Source organism: Tinamus guttatus, unplaced genomic scaffold (genome assembly GCF_059628265.1).
Source record: "Tinamus guttatus ecotype Peru unplaced genomic scaffold, ASM5962826v1 Tinamus_guttatus_pri_ptg000592l, whole genome shotgun sequence".
Lineage (NCBI taxonomy): Eukaryota > Metazoa > Chordata > Aves > Tinamiformes > Tinamidae > Tinamus > Tinamus guttatus.
Genome location: NW_028289126.1, coordinates 1,146,287 through 1,171,444, shown reverse-complemented (window position 1 = coordinate 1,171,444; position 25,158 = coordinate 1,146,287). Strand labels below are relative to the sequence as shown.

The following is a 25,158-nucleotide window of genomic DNA, read 5'->3' as shown; positions in this document are numbered from 1 at the left end:
GTTTAACGCAGCTGCAAGCACTTCATCCAGTGTAATATACACTTAGCTAAGCAAGTTATTATATCTACATCAGAATATCGGTATATCATTTGCCTGCTTCCTCCCTATAGCTATCTTGTGCCCCTTGCTGTCGATACTTCTTTCCTAGTATCTCATACTGCTTTTTTTCATGGAATATAAGTTATCTTTCAGAGGGAGAGTGCTTCTTAATTTCCCCTCACTCACGAGTAAATGATGAATACATCATTGTACGAGCTTAAAGGCTGGAATAACTTTTGGCTTAGGTGTACAAGAAACATCCTGCATGGTGGAATTAAATTACAGGAGGATGCATCTGCCCACAACCTCCCAGAGGTTCCTGTATGGACCACGTCAAAGCATAACTTAAATTATTGACTCTCTAGCACAAGGCTGACATTTCTTTTCCCCAGGCTTTTGAATTTAGACAAGGCAAGTACATTAAAGGTTATATTAAAATTTAAGGACAGCCAGCTAGTTCATTTCTATATTTTTCAGCAATATTTACAATACCCTTTAAAAAAATAATACCTCAAAATATGTGACATGCCCACTTCCACTCTCTCTTACAGAATACAATCTGTCACTGATTTGTAGCACTTGCTTCCCCGCTTGTCAAAAGCATCAACAAAGAAGGTAGGAGAGTGCCCAGCATGTAATTATTCTACTAAGAGACAGAAAACCATTATTTTGTAGTAGTATTATTACTACCATAGGATTAACACAACAAAGGACAAAAATGTAAAATGAGTCTGGGAAAAGTCATAGGATTACATCAATGCACTGAAGTAACGGGATAACTTCTTGTTTCTCTTCTCATCATTTGTGTGGATTATGTACAGGTCCAGCTGATGCAATTACTTACATGATCACATACATGTGACCTGAGTGACTCCATCTTCCTGGTCAAATTGTCCATCATCTATTTCCCTTAGGACTCCATCACTGCTACTGAATCCTGGAAAGCCTCCAAACTGGGAAGATTCCTCCTTGATCCAGCATTGTTTAGAAGGAGATAGGTGAAACTCATCAGGTGCTTGTCCCATTTCTACAGGGTGAGAAGTAGCTGTGTCTAATCCAATGCTTCTGCTAGAGATTTTGCCTTTTTCCTCCCTGATAACCTGCCTTAAGGATTTCTTCTGAAATAAAAGAGAATGTTAAACTGTTAGGTTGTTTGGAGAAAAAAGAAATAAAGCCCAAAGGTGAGTGGTCAGGTTACAGGCTCATGCATGGAACAGGGTGGGCCAGGAGGGGACTGGCCCAAGAGGACCCGTGTCTAGGCCAACGCTCAAAAGAAAAAGCAAGCCGACAAGCCCAGCTCTGCCCCAGGCTTTGGCAGCTTCTGCCTCCGTCCTATACATTCCCAAGTTTTCTCCCAAGCTTTTCTGAAAACAGAGCAGAAACAATGGCCCTTTTGGTGAAAGGAAACGTATGGAAGGGAAGCTGTTACCGGAGACACTGGGACACTGCCTGAGGGGCAGCCCGGGCGGACGCCAAAGAGCAGGTAGGAAAGCTGGTCCAAAGGAGACAAACAACAGACACCAGTACTGAGGAGACCTCTTTTCTCTATAAAGTCTGTATGTTTTAATATGTATATTTGATATTTAATATATATTAGATAGTTAATATATATAATTTAATAATAAAGAATGCTTTCAGATTTTGATAGTTTATTTTATACCTGAAATCTAGCTGTTTTAGGCAAAGCTAGCAATGACAAGCTACACTAGTTTGGTATTACTAAGAAATCTATGAATTTAAATTTTAATAAAGGCATGTGCTCTTTGTGAATTCAGAGATTAATTTTGTTTTGCTTAAAAAATCAGGGAAGTAAAAAAAAGGAAAATTTAGGGAAAAAGTGACATAATTGGAAAAACAGAAGGAAAATGTTACTCTGTAAACATTTCAGCTCCAGCCTGATAAAATGACCTCAGTGCACTAAGATTTCCTGTTAGAGAAGAAAAACGTTTAGTGGTACTTGAAGAGACACATTTAGATACTAAGTCCGTTCACATTTTAAACACAGTAATTCTGATGCAAGCAGCTATAAATCAGCTCTCTTTTTAATAGACTTTCAGTACAGTAATGCTTAAGGCAAGGATTTTCCAGTAAAACAAAGCAAACGAATGACTGCAAAACACATATAAGTTTATGTTTCTGTAACTCAGAGAATGTAAATGTCATTCATGTGTTGATCACACCTCAAGATCAGCTAAAAGAATTGAAACAGCAGAATGTTTCCTATTTCTAACTTAAAAGAACCGCTCAAAGATTTATCAGTTCCTCAGGCTGATGTTTTTTACAAAATTGTGGTTTGTACAGCAACTTTTCTGGGCAGAGTCCTGTCCTAACCTGCAGGTTGCAGGTAGCTACAATTATTATTCATTCAACTTCCAGATTATAATATTACCAGTGCAGCTTTAGCTTTTATTCTAGCACAAAGATGAAAACCGACTTTTTGGAGGTTGAAATAAAGTGTTTTCTTTCTCATGTGGAACAGATGCAGGGTTTTCATAAACACATTCAAGGCTTTACTGAAGACTTCCAAAGAAATTCTTACAGCATAGCCAATCAATCACATCCACTGAAGAACTAGTCACTTCTTAGAACAACATACTTTAATCAACAGCTTTTATTATGCTTGTGCTTTCGTTCTCAAGTAAGTATCACTTAAAGCTGTGTAGCTGAGAAAAAAAAAGTTAAAACTGTCAAGAAACCCTGAGTTCAGCTGCAAAACCCTCTGCGAAGTTGACTTGATTTCCCCACATGAAACTGCCTTTTTTTTCATTAATGTTGAGACTTGTTTTGTATCTGTGCATTACTCCTAGGTGCTGCACTGACTTTCCCATAGTGATACCACTGCCACCTTACTCACCTCTGGTGTCTGGACTGCTGAATGCCACATGACAGGTCTCTGAAGGAAAACAACTTGCTTTGTGGCCAGATTGCCTTCACTGCAATTCAAAGAACATTTCTGAGTATCTTAAAGGCAGTAACATTCACTGTAATGTGTTTGCACCTGTACAGTCAGCTGTAAATTGTGTGTATGTGAGGGGGAGGCAGGAGGGAGCTGGCCACGGCCGCTTCCACCCATTTGAAGTGACAGAAAAAAAACCCAAAGCGACACAACCAAACGTCAGGCTCCAGCTTGTGCAAAGTCCACTGGAACAGAGAAAGGACACGACGGTGAGCAGACAAGAAGGAACGATTTTCCAAGGCTCACCTTATTAAAATGCAGCACATGACAAAATAACTGTGAGCCTGATTCACAAAGCACTGAATGTCAGTGGGATTTCCGCTGAATTTAAATTAGGAAAAGGCTTGGAATGAGCCACTCCAAGGCTTCCCTCTGGCTCCCACACTCCATCTTTGCCTCCTGAGTCAGGGCGTTTTGAAAACTCAGATTTAGTAGTTTGTGATGATAAACTAATAATCACAAAGCCAGTCCTTTTGCACTGTATCTGTTTGCTTTCCAGTGCTCGTAGGCAATGTCTGCCCATTTTCTGTGGCACTACAGTAATTTGCAAGGGGAAATAAAGGTCACTGCAAAACAAGGATGCTGAAGCAGTTTCCCTGTCTCTTCCAAGGCACTTGATCCAGGAAAAATTGAAACTTGGAAAGAATTCTAACTTTAGATCAAAATCAGGTCTTAAACTCTAGAGGCTTATGCTGTCTCCATGTTAATAATGTGACACACTAAACTACCAAATAATTTCCTAAAGTGACAGTTTTCTGCTGCCAAGTTTAACTCCTAAAAATCCCAGTCAATGTTATCCTAGCTACTTGCCTTCTGAGCTTAGCATAATCCTTGTCAAACACGTCTGTGCAATAAACTCCTGCCTTGAAAATATTCACCCAGTAAGTCAGAGCGGTGTATAAGGCATGAGACTCCTTAGGTCATTTACTATATTTTCAAAATAATGGTGGCTCACTCTTGCACTCTTACTTGGCCTCAAATGCTTTTAAAATAGATTCTTTAATGACTGTTAGCAAAATTTAAGTACCAATATATGCACAGCAATTTTTGCATATTTTTCAGTGCTCTGTTTTCTTGTACCCTTGAAAAAATACAGTCACTGACAGAAGAAGATAGGGAAATTAAGAGAAGGGAACTTAAGTCCATTTTAAAATGCACTGACTGAAAAAACAAAGAACCACAAATGCTTATTTTCAAACAAGATTGCACAAAAACAAAGCAAAACAAAACAACAAAACTCTGCATGTCTGAAGAGTGTGATATCTACTGTGGCTCTACTTGTAAATGTGAAGATAGCATTTTGTAAGGAAGTGTTCCTGTATCCAACGGGATGGAGGCCGTGGGGCAGGAGTCAAGGCTAGAACAGGCGCAGAGGCTCCTGTCTGTGCTGGAGAGGAGGCGCCGTTCTGCAGCACTCCGCTGCCACGGGACATGCCATGCAACAAGGCATTTTATTTTGCGGAGAAGAACAGCTGTAAAAAAGAGGAAAAACTTGAAACAGAAACAGCAAAAATTCACAGGGACAGGGTTTAGATCATAGCTTGTTTCAAATCCTAATGATGTTAAAATGAAGAAAAAAAGAAGAGGGAAAAAGAAAAAAAGCATGCTGAATGCATGACAACTCTGTCACACTCCAGAACCCCTTAGCTATTCCAGGTCATATGATGGTTTAAATAAATGCAATGACACCTGAGAATCATGTTTTTTGTCTGTAGACAAGCAATGAGCACAAAGGCTAAGAAGAGATCCTAGGAGATCTCAGACTAGGGATAGTTTTGCAAAAAAATAAGAGAAAAGACAGAAAAAAAGGGGGAAAATATAAAGGAAAATAACAACAGCGAGCAAGCTGTCCTACTAGCATTTCTCTGCTTCTGAAATAGAATTGTCATTATGTATACTGAACTCATCATTTTTAAAACAAATACAAAAAAGGTGATTTGTCAGAACTGTGCCTTACTGACAGAAGAAAAGGGTCATCAGCAGTGGTTTTGCTAGTATGTTCTATCGCATGGTGTCTCTGAAGCCCGTTAATATTCAGCCTGGGTTTGAGGGTCACAGTGCAAAGTCTGGGAAGGAACAGCTGTTAGGCAGCATAAAATGCCCTCTTTTATTCCGACATTGAACTTGCATTCTTAGCATCATCTACCACCACAGTAATAGTATCTTTCATATCAGACACACAGTAACCACCCAAGAATTTCTCCTCTTCCTTAAATACCAACATCAATGTCTAAAAATAGTACTTTCCAACCACCACTCAGTCTGCCAGTACAAAAGCCTGTTCTTCCCAGTCTTCTCTGAGACTTCTTCATCTTTCTCAGTCCTCCCCTGCTCATGGGCATTCTTCAAGATATTTGATGAGATGTGTGTGTTAGCTATCCTACAGACACGCACACGACAGGGGATTTACAATACTCCTTCTAAGGGTGCCTCACAAACCATTCTAAGACAACAGCTCTTAGACATTACACGCAAACGCCCACCCAACCAGCTAGCTCAGAAAACGCACACATCATGCTCATCTGAACTATGCCAGCATTGTTGCAAAACGAATCCTGCTTTAGATCTGGCCGGGATTTGGCCCCTTCACACGACCAGGGCCGGTGACAGGTTGCTTGCTTCGTGTTTGATTCAGGAAGGAACAGCGATTAACACCGAGTACAACTTAAGGCCGTGTCTTGGGCCTTCTCAGTGGCAAGTCACCATGCCAAAGCTAATTCTCCTAGACAGAGATATTTATTGGAAGAAATGAATTAAAGGATAACTACTTTGTTTCATGTTGTAAAAATTGTTTTGTGTTCAGAATTTCTTACATTTCAGATCAAAACATACAGAGACCCTTTGAACAGTAAAACATGCAACATGCTTTACCACAGTTTCTACTGGCTTTGATTTTTGACCAAATGGTTAAAACCAAATATAACACCTCCCCCACCCCACCTCAGCAAAGACAGTATCAGCCTCCCAAATCTACTTTCCGACCAGAAATACTCCTTTCTCACATGGATGAATTGATTGCATTAGGTCAGCCCACTTGAACGAAATTCCATTTTCCTGGAGCAGTTCTCTTGGAGCCTTCCATTCACATCTTTTTTATGCTATCTTGACTTAATACAGTGAGGTCTGGATCCAAAGACTACTCCAAAGTCACTCAGAGTCTTATTCTTTGTCTTTAATGAGCCTTAAGACATGCCTCAGTGCACTTGTTAGCTTTTAAACCTTGGCAATCTTAATCTGATGAGAGCAGAATTTAAAAACCTGTGTAAATGTAACCCAGTGATTCATCTGTGCTTTCTTAGACTGGTCTCATAAAGAGCACAGTACTTTCTTGTTGTTCTTTTCAGTAAAGAAAGGGAAAGTTTGGAACATTACATGGGACTTAGGCCTGTTAAAATTAGCTCCTCCTGTATACATGAATCTCCCACAGACATCTAAAGAAGTATCACAATGAACTGAAATCCCTGAGTTTGCTACTATATTTAAGATGAAACATGATGTCTGCATTAAAGAGGAGGAGAAACAGCTCAGCAACTTGCTGGATTAGCACATTCTCCTCCCTCATTTGCAGTAAGGAGGGCATGACTGTCTTGTGACAGCATTGCTTCTTCTCACATAGTCTACAACAGCCATTCACCAAGGTCCTACTTTATGTGAAGTATTTCAACACTTACTTGAAACATATGAGTAATCCGATTGCTGGCCCTTACTGGGGACTATGACAAAAACTTTCCTAAACAAAATAATTATCAATTTTGGATATAAACAACGTATTTTAAATGCAGGGTTATTAGTCTAGTTTGAAACTCACTGAAGTCAATTGTCCTAAACCAATCTGTTAAGAAAAACTCCAGCATAATGCTACTTATGTCTCAGATTTTATACGCAGTTAACACTGATAACATTTTTCCTTCTACGTTTCAATCCAAAAAAAAAAAAAAAAGGCACTTGGTAAATTTTTTGAGATGTGCAACTTAGGGTATATACCAAAATGTGTATGCTGCTGTTTGGGTACCTGTCATGTCGTATGATAGGTGTAGGCAGGACACAGGTCAGAAGCCATCCAAACTCAGCCAGCGTGTGCAATAATGGTCCATAATCTGTTTTAATTTCACATCCCTACATTAATAATCATAAAAAGTAGTAAAGACACTCTGCAGGTTTTTTTTTATGTTTCTGCACATAACAAATTACAAGCACTCTTATTATTTCTTATTTACAAATGACAGCTCTTTGAAATTATGTCCCACTGCGTTGTATGGTAAAAAGAGAGCCCCTATTTCAAATCGTTTACAATTTGTGGAACTCAAGACAATAGAAGATTCAGAAAATAGATAGAATACATTAATTTAGATATGAGCTTTGATTTAGCAAGACTTTCAGAGCGTACATCTCGCTTGATTTGGTCATGTTGCTGAATTAACTCCTAAAACAAAGCTCTTTCAATTTAACTGCAGAACAGATTTCTTGATTAAACTTTTTTTTAACTTCACAACTGGATAACAAAGATATACTATTGACTGAACTCTTAAATCTTTCTTTTCTTAATTAATGCAAAAACCAAAAATGACTAAGTATATGTATATATATACATATCTAAAGACAGATTATTTTGGAATCCTTAGAACCCAAAATGCCAGAGCAGATTAAAAAAAATCTGAAAAAGTCAATGCATAGAAAGTTCAGTTCTTCGTGATCTGTTTTTTTCACACAACTTAAAATTTTCCCAAAGGTGGATATTATCACATATATGCACATAACTTCAGACAGAACCAGTCCTTATCAGCAATGGGCTCAAAGGAAAATATTTTTAAAGACTGTACATTTTTAGTCAAATTTAGGTCTGTGCTTTAGTAAAGTAACTCCACTGAGCTCAGTGGAACTTATCTTTTTATGCTAAAACTTATGCTAATTTTTGTGCAGTTTTTATTCATGACGTAAAGCCTTTATATACTCTAACAACAATTAATTGCATTATTCGCTCATTCATACCAATAATCTTGTAATATTAAAATATTAAAGAACATTAAAATAACTTTATATGATGGTACTAGATAGTACAATGTAACCTAAATAGAATAAAAACTGTTCTGCATTAAAATGAAAATTTTACTATGAATACACCTGAAAACTATATGTAACTTATTCACTATTAATTTCTACTCGCTTGACTTCCAGTTGTTGCTATTTTCTTCCTCCTTTTATTTAAAAGCACCTCAGCACTAGTTTAGCTCATCCAAGTGGCTTCAGGAAACCATCCTACGTGTTTACTGCCGCTCATACAAATATTCTAACAACAACAACAACCAGATCAGAAGAAGGAAACCAACTGCACTGCTAAACAGTGGGCACTGTACCTCAATGACTGTCCACTGTTCAACAACGATCGCGTCATTGCCTTTCCTGTTAGAGCCTGGAACTCCAGACCCTTCTTCTTCATAGACGAATAATCCTTCTAAAGACCTGGGCAAGTGGTCCCCTGTGAAAAGAAGGGTGAATGTACGCTGAAATAGAAAGTTTCATGTTTTAGGATTTACGCATAAGCTAATACTTTCTCACTAAAAAGGCCTCTAAACTAAAATAAGCTGAGATACCAGTTATCAAATTGCTCAAATTCACAGCGTTTTTATTTCTGCATCTTCATAAATACGTAAGGTCAGTTTACTAGTCAAAATCTTTTTTTTTTTTTTTCGCTAAAGGAGTTGCGCTTTGAACCCAATAGGGATTTCCTTTTTCCAAAGGCATTAGCCACTTCCATGCTGGAGTCTGAATTCGGGTGTCCTATATTCAACACAGCCCCTGCAGCACACGAAAGCGCTTTACGGGTCCCACGCCCTGAGGTAAATGTGCCTTTTGGTGTGGTGGGAGGGAGCCGCAAGACAAATGAAGCACAAACTGCAAAGTCTAACTGCAGTTACTTAAATAAACACATAAATGAGCACAGGAAGAGCCTGAAGCAGAAGTAACTGCAGGAAGATTCCTGATGGGAAGGAAGTTTCCAAGCACACCTCCCTGACTTACTTCTTGTGAAAGTCTGCCCATATCCAGCTGGCCCAAACTAAAGCTGTGCATCACATGCTGCTTCATTTGCTGGCTTGGCACCTCCTAAGAACCATGTGGAAGCCTTTTGTGCAGTTGTACCTCAATAGTGACTATCTTAAAAACTAAAAAGAAAAGAATAAACTAAATTTAAACAGAAAAACTGAGTAGTCCTCAGAAAATCAGATTCAGATCTTCTCTTATATGCCACAAATGTAAAGAGAAGACCGTTTTTGTTACAGTCTCAGGTATAGGGGTCAATGTTAAAAAACAACGAGAAATGGCAAGTGAGCAAATGAAAGCTTGGGAGCACCCTCTGGCATGGTGATCAAACAGGAAACGACCAGACAGGCTTGGAAGTTGCCTAAATAAACCAGGAATTCCATTTTTTTCAACGCCTGTTTGGTAATATGAAATATTGAGCATCTATATCCACCATTTTCTTCCATTCGTTTTTTTTTTTACTGTAATACACAAGGTGAATTTATGTACATTGATATGATTATTTAAATACTTAAAAGTGTACTTGCCTGTTCTGCATATTTATAGAGATATTCAGCATGGTATTTAATTTTTAGAATACACACAAATATAAACTGATTGTGGCCTATAAGCATACTTAGTGTTAACAAATTAATGGACTTGAACTTCCCTTTGCAGGCAGACACTTAAAATGGGAAGTCAATCTATAAAAGTTTAGACTATTTATTTTCTATCATTCAGATGTGGTTGAATAACTCGGGGCATCTCCACTCAGTAGCATTTTAAGAAGAAATGTTTGTTCATAAAGTGCATCATGTCCAGATCACCTGTCATGAAAGCGTTACTGCAGCTACATGCGATACTAACTTTGTCACCTGCCCATTCTGGGGAGGACACTGGTTTTCCCTTGTTAGTATTAATCCTCCACCCAAGACAATTGTGTTGCATTTCTATTGCTGCTTGACCTGAATTAATTATCTTTATTCATATTTGAGCAATAGTTAAAATTTGCTGCTTTCACTAAAATATGTAGAAGAATTGCTGCTTTAGACCACATGAAAAAGAAAACAAACAGAAGCGTGGTGATACACATGCACAAGAAGTATGGTTATGGCAAAGTATGCAAATCTTGAAACACTTTTTCTCCACCAAAAACATTTTCAGGTGTCCCTCTGTTGGATGGAACATTTTAGCTGGTTGTAAAACTCTTCCACATTCATCTCATAAACAAATATTTTAGCCTATGGGGAACTCAGCAGCTCTGAGGCCACAGACACTTGATCAGCTGCAGAATTCCTTTCACACACAGGGTTGTGCCTTCAAATATATCTCTATTCCATGTCAGCAATGTTACACCCACAACTCTGAAATATGCTCCTGATGAGTAGGGCTGAACCAGAAGCACCAACTGCTGGGAGAAGGCAGCACGAAATCCCCAATAAATCACACCCTGGGTATTAAAGATGGGAGAGCTCTTCATACAGCAAAAAGCAGCCAGCTCCAGGGAATTGCAAGATTGCAGAACTGGTGCTGGACAACAGCTGCAGAGATTACTTTCAACAGCTGCTGCGGACACTCCGCAGTGCATTTTAAGGTATCTCCAGAGAGTTGTTTGCTGGCTCTAAAAAAAAAAGCTGTGTTGAAAATTAAATGCCTGATTTCCCACCTCTCCTCTCTCAAAGGACTCTGGCTGCAATAGGAAGGAATTAAAATTTCTGAGTGAACATGAAAGCCAATACAAACGGTGCCATTAGACCATTTACAGGCACAAAATATGCACTTTCAGAGGAATCAGCCAGCAAATTCAATCTGATGGAAATATATTGAAATTGCTGCAGTTCGACCATAGATTCTGATAATTACTAAACTATGTTGCCACAGGGTGACAGAAATGAAGTGATTATCAGTATTTTTAAGGTTGGTTTTATAACTTTCTTTTATATATATATTTCAAACATTTTTTCTCTATTTTGAACCCTCATTTAGCCAAGTCTTGCAGAGAGAATGCAGAATACAAATCATTACTTTAAATCAGAATAGGGAAGAAAAGCATAAAGATAACACTATAAAAAGAAGGAAAAGAGCCTTCACAATTTTCCAGCTAAAGTACTGCTCTTAAAACTCTAGTATCTTTTTTCTTTTTTTTCAGTCAAAAAGCCATATTCCTCCTTCAAGCAAATGCATCTACTGAAGGAGTCTGTCATGAAGGGATGAGGACCACAAGGAGAGCTAACACTGCAGAGCATCAGAAGAGCCTTTGCTTTTCTCATGATCATAAACTGCAAGGCACTTATGCCAAGCAACTAAATACATCTTATCACTAAATATAAAAATATGCAAAAAACAAACATGAGCATTTCTAGCTTCACTACATAATTCATGTACACATCAAGACCACCAGCACGGAAGGTTTATTGCATTATAATGTTACACTGCTCTTCTGCATTTGAGAAATCCCAAATTTAATAAAAAGCAGTAGAAATTTAAATTAGTCAAAGCTATAGCTGTCCAGACAACACTGTATTTCCTTATCAGGTATCTGATTTTACATGTTTGCAATGATTACCTGAGCCTGCTTACATTTTGCTCTTCGACCTACAAGCAAAACGTAACTTTTGCAAAATAAGGAGATCTATAGCAGTTAAGTAAAAACCTCAAGATATTCAGCAATAATACTTACCTTTCGAAGTTTCCCAGTGCACAAAAGAATCAATTAAGGACAATCCTTGTTTATAATAAAATGTGGTTAGTTCCAGCCAGTCTGCCTCCAGGGTACTGACAACAGACCCCTTTCGTGTCACTTTCATAGACAAAATGCCCTCATGGTATGTCCAGCAGGTAGAATCATCATCGAAAACATTGAAGACTGTATATAGCTTATCTAAGATGAAAAAAAGAAAGAAAATGCTCAAGAAAATGGATGTTCCAGAGACAGTGATCAAAAACACATGTATTTTGTCTTGTTATTTTTCTCTGCTTCAAGTTGGTACCCTAAATAGCAGTTCTAAAAATTGTTTCCTAATAAAGAGTTACTGTTAATTTGAGTTCCTAACCTGCTCAAGAAGCAGAGAGAGGGGAATGCTCGGGAATGTAAGAAAAATCTGTAAGAACATACTGCTGTAGGGTTGCATTAGACCTTTAGGAAGGTGAGGTTTATGCGCTGAAAGTAGAGCAGATGCAAGAGAAAACTCAGGGAAAATCAACTTCATTTCTGTTGCTCACGGAACTTCTGACTACCAATATACTTAACTAATTGAGGATGAAAGACAATTTTCTAAATTTTAAACATTAGGAGTTTTGTGTAGAGCAGTAATTTGTACCTGCAACGAGGCATCTTACATGTTGAACTCCAGCAGTAAGGAATGCCTTCCTATCTTCATGCAGGTTTACTGGGTCCCCTCCACAGGCAGTTATATTGGCATTTATCAGAAAACTGCCTCCTCTACCTGTATTTTTTAATGTATAACTAAATAATTAAATCTCACGCGTTACCACCCCCAAAATCTGGTACTCAGGCACCCCATTTTCTTAGTTTCTGAGCACAGACTGAGGCAGACCGATGTGGCAATACATACCCACATGCATGTAACACTATTCTTTTAAAATTTACATCAGCGTTTTTTAAAATGATGGTCACATCAACCATCTACAAAGCAAAGAGGGTAAATTTTGAGAAATCTGTTAAACTCCAGCCACGTAACTGAGCACATAAGCAGGAGCAGAGGAGACAGGCATGCTCCTGCCAAAGCTTCCTGACGTCTCCGGCGTGTGGAAAGGCGCTGGGTGATGATCCACCCGCTCACACCAACAGGCCTGAGCAACGCTCTGCCCAGAACGGGCTCCCCCCTGCTGTACCTAACAGCCCCACGGCTTCAAGCTGTAAGGAAAGAGTTAAGCTGCAGCAGACCCTGCTATAAAGGCTCAGCATGTTGTAGGAAAACTGCTTTAATTCAAGTGTTAGAAAGAAAAGGGACATTGATTATCTCAGTGCTTAACTCTTAACAGGAAAGTGAAAAGCGTGCTTTTGAGTGGCATTAAAACCCATTTGACACAAGAAGACCACAGAGGAAATTTAAGATTTAAATAAAATAATCCAAAGGTTTGTTCTCTTTCCCAGAAAAGGGCTAATCTTCAAGAGGAAAACTGTAGCTAACATGAGAATAAAATCCTTCTACAGACCAGAGAGTGTGTTTCAGTCAATGCCAACGAGGAGATCAAGGTAAAGCCTAGTCCTTCTCCGAATCTTTCCCTCTACTTACCTGGGAGCATCATGCTGCCTTGATTTCAACAAGGTGCTCTTCTGTGTTAGCTCTCATGCATTAGATTACTTAAAACAACTATACATCTTTTCTTCCCTAGCAAAAGAGAAGTCTCAGTGCTTCAGTGTCAGAAGATGTTGCAGGCATCATTTTGCCCAGACTAAACTATATAATTACACAGTCTTCTACAGCTAGGTTTCCTACTAGCTTTTTTTTTTTTTCTCCATCTTAAACAACTTTTTAGTGCTTTATATCCTCTAGTGCAAATAGTCTGTGCAAAAACTGAAATATTTTTATGTGTTACCACACAGTGCAGATATACATAGTGCAGAGTGTAAATATTTCTTCTGGCTCCTTGTTGGAAGTATTTTTTTTTTTTGAAATAAGTATGCATTTAAGAAAGCAGCATCTTCCAAAGCCAGTATTTGATAAAATATACTTTTCTATTATTTTTACCAACACCTTTTTTTAAACAACAACAAAAAGATAACTCAATGAAATATCTTATATCTGCAATAAATAAATAGCATTTACTACCGTCTCCTTTTCGTGGTTTAAAAGGGCTGCCTTCTTTTCCAAACTGGACATCTGCATCCTGTGAAAATCCACTTTCTGCTTGCATTTCCTCTTCTATCCCACTTTCAAATGACTGACCACTCAGTGTCCCCTCATTCCAGTTTTTATAGTTTTCATCAGAATTTTTTCTTCTATGTTCCCTGTTTCTTCTGCCCAGCGTCGATTCCAGCTCTGCATTTCCATCCGTGTTTGTTCCATTACAAGCTTTAGGTTGAGGAAAATGTTGCGTTATAAATCCCACAAACTTCTTTCCTTTTTTACCAGCTTCATTAACCTGCGTTTACAACAGAAAGTCAACTGAAGGGACATTTTAAGACAGTGGATAACTTTTTTTTCAAACATTTATACTTATGTATTGTTTAATTAAATTGCAGACTTTCAAGGAAATACAAAGGACGTGATATTTTGTGCTATAGCAAGGTATTTTGTAGGCTGTCTATGTGGGCCAACAGAAGCCTTCTAGTGTGCCTGCACTTTGCAAAGGTGGCAAGTACTAACTTAAGTGCATACAAAATTCTGAATTCAGAACAAAACCCAAGTATTTCACTTGCCAAAGATAAGTAATATAGTGATGCAGTGAATAGAATTGTTGCTCTAAACCTATGTGACACTAATTGTACTAAAACTACTAATCACCAATACTACAGGAATAGTTGTTGTTTGTCCTGTGTTAAGATTTATCATCTCCTGGTTCCCTTTTGGGCTACCCAGCTTCACTATTACATGGTACTGCCATGCTTTTTTAGTACCATGGGAGTTGGAAGTGCTATAATTTATCACCATTGCCTATGAATAGGAATGTTTTTGCAATTGGCCAAAATTCAGCCACCACTGTGATTGCACAGAGCAGCTGGGGTTTTTGTTGTTGTTGTGGTTTTTCCTAAGGCAACCAAAAGAATTCTAATCATGACAAGCAACATGTGGAAAAAGAGGCAATATGACAATTTACTTTTCCCCAAGCATCACAGAGTCTTGCAGGTTCAGGAAGTCTTTCCTAAATAAGTGAGTTTATGCTGGATTACTGCTTCAGTCTTCTTATAACATTGGAAACATTTTAAACTTAAATTATTTTCATGCAGTTCTTACATTCCAGATTTCCTCAGAAAACTGAATCACTGCTCTTTTCAATCACATTTTGCCTTTCAATGTTTGTGTGGTCCCGCTATATAGACAACCTGGCAATACACATCTGCTATAAATGTGTATTAGAGTCCAATTTTATATTTGAAACACCTGAAACAAAGTAATTTCAAAACAAAGCATGTAAAAATTATAAGCATCTCTTTGATAATTTCAAAGATCATTAAATATTTCCAATGTACTTTTTCCTCAACTTCTTTCTTTAGCAAGTAATGTAAAAGACATCACTAACTCTTGTAATAACAATAATTTCCTGTTTCGGCAAGTCTTCAGCTGTACAGAGGAAGTGAAACACAAAAAGAACCAGAACTGCAGCTTGCATTGTAGGGCAAGGTTAGTTTTCCTTAACTATACAATATTTGCAAAAGTGTGAGGTTTTACACAATTACTGTGCATTTTGCATTTTTGTTAAAATTTAAAGAATGAAAAAATACACTTTACTAGAAATTATGATTACGTTACTTAACACAGAACAACACAAACTTCCAAAATTTTAAAATATTAATTCCAGAAAAAGAGCTATTGTGCAAGGGTTTTTTTTTTAGGATTGACGCAAAGTGTAGCCCCGATTCTACTTCCAGTAGCATAAATGGCCAACCCCTCCCCAGACTTTACAGAACTCAGGACTAAGTCCTAAACTAGAAAAAGTAGGTAAGGAAGAAAACTAGCTCTTTTTACATCAACAAAAAGCAAGTTCCATTTATATCAGAAATAAAAATCCTGCGAGAAGTCCGGAAAAAATTAAGAAAAGGAAACTCTGGAGTACCTTTTCCAACAGCTCCTTCACTGCCTCATTTGTGAGCGGTTCGGGCGCGAGGGGACATTCCTCAATGAGCAGCCGGGGGTGCCTTTGTCCTCTGGGTGCTGCCTGCTTCGGGCTAGGACACAGGAAGAAAGCGGCTTTGTCAGCCTCGCCGCTGGCTCGGGCACGCGCGGCCATGTGCACTTCCCCTCCTTCCTTTTGGAACCAACGTTATGAATGGGATCTGGCAATGCTTTTTCATACTTCTGCTTAAAACCCCGTGAACGTTTTTCGGGTGTTTTGTCTTGTTTCTCACACAAACTAGCGGTATTGTGTGTTACTGCGTTGGGGTACCAGCAGAAATGTTTAACAAATTGCCCTTGCAGGGTGCTCATGGCTGCTCTCTGGAAAATGAACTTAATTCAAAAACAAGCAAAATACATCAACTTTGTTAAAAAAAAAAAAAAAAAAAAAACTCCCGCTTTTACAGCAAACAAATCCCCTCAAATCTCCCCCTAATAATGGAAAAAAAAAAGAAAAATAAAAAATAGGAAAAAATACTAAAGGAAGAAACGGTGCTTTCACAAGTGTTTACATCCTACTTTTTAGTTCTGAAATTTGAGCAGAGTCCCAGGGAGTTCATGAAATAACAGCGTAGGCAAATTTTAGCAATACACTGCAATAGCAATGGCTTTTAATGAAGTAGTGTTTCAATCACTCATAGGTTTCAGAATCCCAAATGCTTTAACTCCCAAGGTAACGGTCAAGAATATTATGAATCTTTTTGTCTAAAACCAGCAGTATTGTTACCTGGGCCACAACATTTGGTGAACAGCTACAACAGATGGTATTTTCTTCAGTGTCTTTTTCCACATAAGCTTTTGCCTTAGAACGAACCATGAATGAAAGATGGGATAGGTTATTTTCCAAATAGCAGCTGGAGGACTCTGAGGTATGTTTGCCTACAGGAAAAACAGCACAGATGCACATGGCACCTGCCCAGGAAACAGGGAGCTTGTACCCAGCAGTTCCATTTGGAGGCTGCCTTGTTCTTGTCCCTCTCCTAATCAAGGGTGTAAGGATTCAAACCACAAGTTTCTTTTCTTACTTACGGGCATGAAGGTTCAGACCACAACTTCAAAACGATAACACTGCTCTGGGAATCAGCTGAGCTCTGGAAACTGTGTGTAGCCATGTTGGCTCAAGAGCTTCGGCGGTAGGAAGCAATATTCTGCCTTACTCCTTTGAGCATTTGTCCACATGGACAACCTTCACCTGGCTTGCAGATTGTTATGGAAGTTGTATGAGCCCTCATTAACAAAGGACCTCAACTGTCACGAGCAATGCTTGTTTAAGCAAGGCATCTGACCCAGAAAGTCCCAAGTGAACCATGTTTTACAGAAGGATTGAGAGCTACCCAGCGCACTGTTGGGTTCATGTCCTTCCAGCCCTCCAAAAGAAGCTGAGACCCTTTGCATATTGCACTGGGCCTGAGGAAAGAAGAGGAAGCACCAGAGATCTGAATAGAGTTAATAGTACCTACTCTCCTCATCCCGAGTTTCCCTCAGTGACAGAAATAAATTGTTATATACCTATTTCCCACAAAATCACAGAGTATTTGTTTCTTGATAAGAACAAAAAATAAACTTCATCTTGGCCTGACAGTACTCTTTAGGCGATTTTCAGGGAGAAAAACCTAATAGCAAACTCTTGTAGAAAAAGCTAAAGGCAAACAATTCAAAAATGAAGAACAAAAGAATAGAGGTGAGGGAATTAAAAGAAGCTTATTACTCTCTTTTTTTTTTTCTTTTTCCTCAGGCATAAGATGCCTTACTATAAAAGTTATTAAAAATAAAAAGACACATTTGTTTTCCCACAAACATGTTTTAAAATCCTATTGCAAGTACGAGGACTGACTTTTGATTCGTTTGGACGCTTACTAAGACAAAGTAAGTGTTACCCTATAAAATGGTCAGGGTTAATAAAATAATGCTCTACCAACTTGCTCACCAGTCTAGACAAGGCACAGTTATTTGACTGATGTTTGAGGTGCTTATTTCAAGTGAATATTATTATGCATGTGAGCAACACTCACACAGTCAGTAATGAACTAATGCACGGTATATGATTTCTCTGTTACCTTAATTTTAATCGCGAAAGTACCACTCGATACATATGACTTGCAGGGAAATGCCTTCTGCGTCCAATTGGCAGGATAACGGGATGAACGGCTCCTACAACATATCCTAAATTGTAGTATTCTTCCACCTTAGATGCTATATCCAGCACAGAACTGATCTTGATGACTTCTGGATTTGAGGAAGCTAAAAGCATTGAAAACATAGAGGAGAGGCACATTAGGCATTACAGACGCGCAGACAGATTTGGGTGAGTTCTTTTATATAAGCACACAAAATGTATCTTAGGAATTTATTCACGGGCTACAGTGCTCTTTGCACAGGAAAGAGCAGGCCCACAGTTACGTACTCAGCTGGCTGAAGTACGTATTTTTACAAAGAGATCATAGTAACTTGTAATTCAATTGGCAATACTTTCCTGTTGGATCTAGCTCTGTCAAGCTAAAAACTGTAGCAACATTTAGACGCAAAAGAGTCTTCAATTTAACAGAGCAACATTTTTTGTCTAGACAGTCTTAAACATCCTGAAGCTGTATTTTTTTAGTCTTTTTCTAGTTGAGATGTAAATTCCTTGAGTGCAAAATTAAGCCTAATAACAACTGTTTCTTCTTAAGTAACTTTTTTTTTGAATCCTTAAAAGTCATGGGTAGATTTATGTTGAAAACCACAGCTTCGACATAGTCCTAATTCCTTTTTAAAGTACATGTAAGTGCATTTTGCAATAAGCTACATGGCAATACTCAGTAGGAACCCTCTGAGTAATCAGCAGGGATTTCTGACTGTTCCCCTCAACTCCAACCGGAATTTTGGATACTTTCAGGCTCTCTGCCAAGTGGTTGACCAACACTTCTCTACGGACGACAGACTCAAGATTAGTTCTCCCAGAGTTTCTCTGGCAACATCCAATTGTTCATCCCTAAGAGACGCAGACTCTCGTGACAAGGAAGCCTGGCTTGGAGTGTGACAGTCTCTGCCTGTGACCCTTGCTGTAAGTGATGTGGAGCTTCTGGGGATTTTGACATTTCCCACACTTTGGAAGATTTCAGTGCATTAAGATAAGGAAGGATGTTACTGATGCGCAACTGAACTGGAATTAAGTTCTTGACCCCACACGGCTCATTTTAGGAGATTCAAATATTTTAGCATGCTACTTTAAACATTTTCTTCAAAACCAAACAATCCCTAAAAAAGTAAATACATTTTTTATCCTTTGATTTGGCAATTAAAAAAAAAAGCTATAAACAGAAAAAAACAGTAACAATAAATCTCACTCATCCCTTTGAAAATGTATCCCTTGAACTTCATTTAATGTTCTAATTTCCTCTTTTGCTTAGCTGCCCGCTACTATTTAGAAAAGTAGTGTGCACTAACAAGGACTTTAAGGATTGATCAAAGCAAGTCAGAGAGTCACAGATCTGGTCAGTAGTTTAAAATATGATAAACCTATTATCTCTTTTCTTTGCTGTTTTTTTTTTTTTTTAATCTAATAAACTGAGGTAGAACTCTGCTGGTTGATGAATCATGTTCTGTAGAGCTTCAGTCTTCCAAGCCTATTTCCCATCTAGAAGAAGGTTTCTTGCTGGTCACTAGCAAACTCACGGAGTTCCTGTAGACTCTGCCATGCGCAGGCACAGCACTGGGCTGCTGCACTTCCTTGCACTACCTTACTAGTCGCCTGGGGAGCTGCACTGCAGAAGGAATTCTTATTTTTAGGCTGAAAAGCACATTAAAGACTTCCCTTTCACAAAGTGATTAATGGTATTTTTCTTAGATAATAATGCCTCTGTCCACTGTATCTTCTCATATTAAGACTTAGTGTCTCATCCAATAGACATTAAGTATATATTGAAGAGATATAACTACAACACATAGAAGCCAAAAAAAAGCAGGCACACTGACTTGCTAGTTGTATAGCGAACTTTAGAAGCATGATATCGAAGATGCGGACAAAAGGGGTATTTGATGCATATTCATATGCATATTCAGATAGACAAGAGCTCCACAGCACGTCATTTTAACGGGCTGAAATGAAAACATTCACATCACAACTCCTCTTTTTCCTAACATGAGAGTTTGGAAAAGGCAGAAGCTACTTAAGTAGCAAGATTTTTAGCTCTTCCCACCTTTTGTCTAAAATGAGCTTCAGAAGCAGAGGCTCTTTGTGTAACTGGGAGGCACCTCATGATTCCGCCTGTAAAAGTTACAGTACCTGACGAGTGTCGCAATTACCCTTGAGATCCCTCTGCTCCATCTCCTCTGTACCATGCAGCTCCTGCCAGTAAGAGACTGGCCGTACTTTTTTCCCTTAGGGATTCTCCTGGTGCAGAAGAACCTTCCTGGGACTCCGGCTGCTCCTTGTCACAGCAGCTGCTGGTTACTAGTTGTTGGTTACCGCACTGCTGGTTACTAGTTAAGTTGCTCAAGGACTCTGGCCAGCAGGTTTAGACTGGCTCACCTAATCTCTCATGGCGTGGAAGAAGACCATGGACTCCTGAAAGTCTCCCCAGTAGCCCCTTTTTGACTTTACACAGCATGAAGTCTCATGAAGAGAGAATACAACATGCTGAATTAAAATATAATGCATTTCTGCTTGCTGAACTTCTGTCTTAATGTAGGTATAGAGAGGACACTAAATTAGGGCATCCTGTATTTCATGGAGAACCAAATTCAAGGCTAGCAAGTCGCTCGGACAAACAGCAGTCCCAGATGCTGGGGAAGATCTTGCTCTAGAAACTAGCCAAGTTTGCCCTGAAGACCAAACACAACTTCACTGAGCAGAGTGAAAACTAACTTTGTTCCAAAATGCTAAAAAGCTCCATTTAGGCTAAGGATACTGTGGCGGCAACCAATGAGTGGGATTGAGTTGAATGGGTTAAGAGTTGGCAAAGGGAAAACTCTGCCCACTATGTTCCCTGCAGTGCTTTAGCCAAACCCCACTTTCCGTAAGGAAACAAAATGCAGAATTGCCTCCACAAATACAGGGCAACTATACTTTGCCTGTATTCACATTCTGAGCTGAAAAAGTAGAGAGAAATAAAATATTTAAAAGGTAAGTATTTTTACACAGCTAAAACTATTTTATAAAGAGATACTTGTGCTTAAAAACCTACTCGCCTACAGGTAGAAACCTAAAAAAGTGAGGCTGCTCTCTAAAGCTGCACGCCCTGTCCATGTTACTTAGCTTTTAGAATCCTGTAGTGTCACTGAAGCTGAATATGAGGCTGAACATGAAAAATAAAATTATTTAAACTGCAATCATACGACATTATTAAAATAATACAGAAACACATCTTTCTTTACATGTGTTTGATGTGCATTTTGCTTGAAGGTGACTATCTTCCTCATTACAAATCCTGTTCATGACACTTCCCAGACACGTTACTACAAAATGTAGCAAAACTACCTGGAAGATAGATTATTTAAGAATACTAAATGCACTTCAATTTCAAGAAAATTAAGTTTTTATTATCCTTTTTGTTATCAGTACATTAGCAGGCAATTAGCACATGCATTAGGCAGCCCAACTTCACTACTGCTCAGCACAAAGAAGGGTTTGTTTCCACACACATAACAGATTAATGAGCAACTCATCTCGTATGTGCACCCTGCCATATTGCTGGGTGTCAGGTACTATAACTTATTTGGATGTTTTCTATTAAGGATCTTGCAGTTTTTCAATAAATAGCCTGATATACGTAATCTAAAAATATTGCCCCAGGCCAACCATTCAATTAATGGGAGGTCAAGTTATGTTTTTGAAAAAGTTCCTAAATAAGTAACAACACATACACTAGCACTTTCTCCCTTTATCCCATCCTCCTCCCAGCTATTGCTTGCAACTGTAAGCCCTCGCTCTCAAGCCTTCCCAGTAATTTGCTTGTTGGGAAGCGGGAGTTACTACAAAGTGAGTGCAAAACCGCGCTGCTGCCTGCGCTCGGAGCGCAGCCATCTGGGCTTGTTTATGTTTTCCACTTTCTGGAACAGGGAGTCGCTCTGTTAGAGACGGGACACCCTCGGGAAGGAAGTATCCCGCAGCGCACCGCCTGCCTCCGGCTACGCATACAAATTCTAACTCACTTTGGTCACAGTTTCAAAGGGCCATTCAGCAACTACAAATAGGGTGTTTGCAAAATACCAAGCGATGGAACTAGGAACTTATTAAAATACCCACCAAAGGGCTGGGGTAGGGACAGGAGAGAAACCTATTCCTGGTACGCAGCTGAGAAACAGACTTATTTCTGCATAAAGTGCCACAGCCAACGACAGCCTGTCTTAGAAGTCGAACAGATTTTATAACACGGTTACTTGGGCAGAGCTCTCTGCTCCCGCTGCTTGCGCGCAGCGAATTTTGTATCGTCACCCGGAGAGGAGCGGAGCGTTACTCAGAGCGAGGAAGGATGGCAGTATCTGACTCACAGGAAAAACTCCCCAGCAGTTTCTAGGCTGCTTCCTTAACAAGGACAGCGGAGTGATTTGCAGAGGTCTGTCGTTAAAAATACCCCAGTAGTTTCCATTGTAATTTTATCTATCTGAAGACCTTTGTCATGATTTGGATTTCAAAATAAAAGCCTTGTTTTGGCTAGCTTTGATAAAAGTATCTGAGCTTTCTGCAAGTCAAACGAGACAGAACTAGGGTGAAACACTATCCCTTCTTTTCTCAAAATATTAAGGATAAAGCAAACAAAAAAATACCTTCTAGGGTAAAATCCAGCAATACGTATTCATAAGCAGAATCCGTCTTTGTTTCAACTTGTGGTCTCTTCAATGTAGAAAAGATTTTTCCAGGGCTGCTATCATCTGGGTCTTCCAGCTTTCTCAGTCCGCACCCCATGGCAAGCTCTGCAAATAATTAAGTTACAGGAAAAAGGAGGAGGGAGGGGAGTGGGCAGCAAGATCTGCTGCTCTCCCTTAAAAAAAAAAAAAAAAAAAAAAAGTAATGGAATAATTCCCTTTGATTTTGCTTTCTATTAGCCATAAATCCAAATACAGAAAACTTCTGCTTCCCAAGTTAAAATCCGAAAGTATTTTCTATTCATTTCTACATATAAACACCAAGCCCAGAACAGCTTCAAGCTACGAACTTGGCAAAAGCCAGTTTGATTTCCCAGTGATGTTAGAGCTGCCACAAACCAGCAGAGATTTTCCATGCCACGTCAATTTACAGCCAGCCCCCTAGCTGGGCGCTCTCGCAGAGACACCAATAGTGCTTTGTTTGTGCTTCTAGACTGGCTGGCTAAGGAGGAGAAGGGCAAAAAGGAGGGAAAAAAAAAAAAAAAAGAACTGAAATTGAAAGTTAAGAGCGAATCTCGCATGTAATTACTTACCTCCTGGAGGTCTGCTCAACCAGTAGCAAGTCAGAGGGAAAAAAGCAAGTTAGTCAGAATGAGAGAATGAGAAAAGAGCCTCAACATGGTTGGAGACAAAAATCATTTCCAGAAAGGAAGTCAGCTCCGAGAGGAAATTGCTTCTGGCATCTCAAAGGGTAGAAAAGTAAATGAAAAGCAGTTTAGTCTCTACTTCAGCTTTCAGAGTTTAGCCCTATTTCCTTTCTATGGGAACCTTCTTCCACAAGAAAAAAAAATAGTGTAGTACTTTGTAATAATGCTAAAATATCATAGTAAAAAGGTCTCTTATCAAGAAAATCACATATTACAATAAAAACATACATTAATAAAACCAACTTAATTTGGCTTAAGAAACAGGAAACATTTATCCTAAATTGTAATTGTATATCCTAGAAACTTTCATCCTAAATGACCGAGCTCCAAAAATTATTTTTTTAACACATCATCACTATCTTTCTAAAATGTGTGTAACCACCTAGCAAAAAACCACTCACTACACAAAGTACTGCAAGTCACTTTAACTGTATTACACCCTATCCAGACCCTGCTAATGCATAAGGGAGGGCGGAGGGAGAAGTAATCTTTCATTTAAGCATCTTCCCAAGGACACATCTACAGCCTACACTGCCTTTGAAATCCATATTATAAAGTTATTTGAGAACAAATTAAAAACCAGTCAGTGCAGAACCTATATAATAATTATCCTTTCACTCCCGCATTTTGAAAACCAACTCCAGGTGCCTTAACCAAGAGGATATACTCCAGTGCTGCCGTCTTCATTAAGAGCTGGCAAACCTTACCGACCGAGCAGCCCCTCTGCTCCCAAAGCTCGTTCTGTGTTTGCATTTAGTTAAACTAGCTCTGTTTTAAATGAGGCTAGGAGCATCTACTTTGAGGTCTAACAAAGCTTACATCTCCGAGACTGGATTTTTCATAGCCAACCAGAACATGGTTATGGATAGACACGATGATCCTTAGTCTAGAGAACTCCAGATCAGTGAGGCAGCCACCAACTTCTGAGCTGGAGTCAGGCAACAGCTACCAACGTTGGAGACCTGAGGCAGCGAAGAAGGGATTAGCAGCATCCTTCACGGGTGTTCACGAGCCTCTTAAGCTACTGGAAGGAGGAAAAAGATTGTTAGATTCCTGGATTCAAAAGGTGCCCGAAGATAAGGAACAAAACAGCCCCATTCCAGTGGTATGAAATGCAGCAGCTCAGACAGACGTGTAATGGAGGATTTGGGAATGTTCTTGCAGAAGGGCTTTTTGTCTGTCTTACTGTACTGCTCCACTTACTGAGGGCAAGACCACCAAACATCGGCCCGCGTGTGAAACTGAGGGCCTTTCTTGGCTCCGTCCGCGCTGACCCGCTCGCTGTTAACGCACCACGTCCAACGCGCTGGCCGAGGCTGGATCCCCTTTGGAGGATCTCTCTCCTGTGGGAAATAAAAACGACAGCACCCTGGTCCTAGGAAAAACTTCCTCCAGTTTCTTAAAGGACAAAGAATGGGAAAATAATTGCTCATAGTTGTATGTTCTTTCTTTTTTTTCCTTCCCCCCTCCCCAAGCCATCTAAGCTTCCTGATGATTAAAAACATACAGACAAATGGCAAATGACCTAAACAGCACAGGTACACAGCAGGTTTTCCTTGCCTCTCTATAAGCAATGTTAAAATAAAGAAAAATTCAGATCGTTTTATTTATGAACGTCCAATTTTGAATGGGAACTCAAGACAGAAACTCAAGAAAGATCATACACTACAGAATTCACAAGTCACGGACTCATCAAAAGCAATACCTTTCCACAGGAATAAAAAGTACTGGTGTGGTCCTACAGGATGTTGTTTCTCAGGAAAGACTTGTACGTGAATATCCTTCATGCAGCTGGAACAGAATCCATAATAAACCTCTTTCTTTTTCTAATTAGGATATAGGCTAGAGTATG

The 25,158-nt window shown here is 39.1% G+C and overlaps 1 protein-coding gene across 1 annotated transcript; it reads right to left on the bottom strand.

The window, feature by feature from the left end:
* Nucleotides 1-700: 700 nt before the first annotated feature.
* RFTN2 (raftlin family member 2) lies at nucleotides 701-23,329 on the bottom strand. Its single transcript, XM_010212263.2, has 10 exons — nucleotides 23,189-23,329; nucleotides 22,561-22,707; nucleotides 17,871-18,054; nucleotides 15,755-15,866; nucleotides 13,810-14,122; nucleotides 11,694-11,894; nucleotides 8,350-8,471; nucleotides 7,008-7,111; nucleotides 2,894-2,972; nucleotides 701-1,157 (listed from the first exon to the last, which is right to left on the bottom strand). The coding sequence occupies exons 2-10, from the start codon at nucleotides 22,697-22,699 to the stop codon at nucleotides 888-890; spliced, it is 1,524 nt and encodes a 507-aa protein (XP_010210565.2). The 5' UTR covers nucleotides 22,700-22,707; nucleotides 23,189-23,329; the 3' UTR covers nucleotides 701-887.
* Between the last annotated feature and the right edge of the window lie 1,829 nt (nucleotides 23,330-25,158).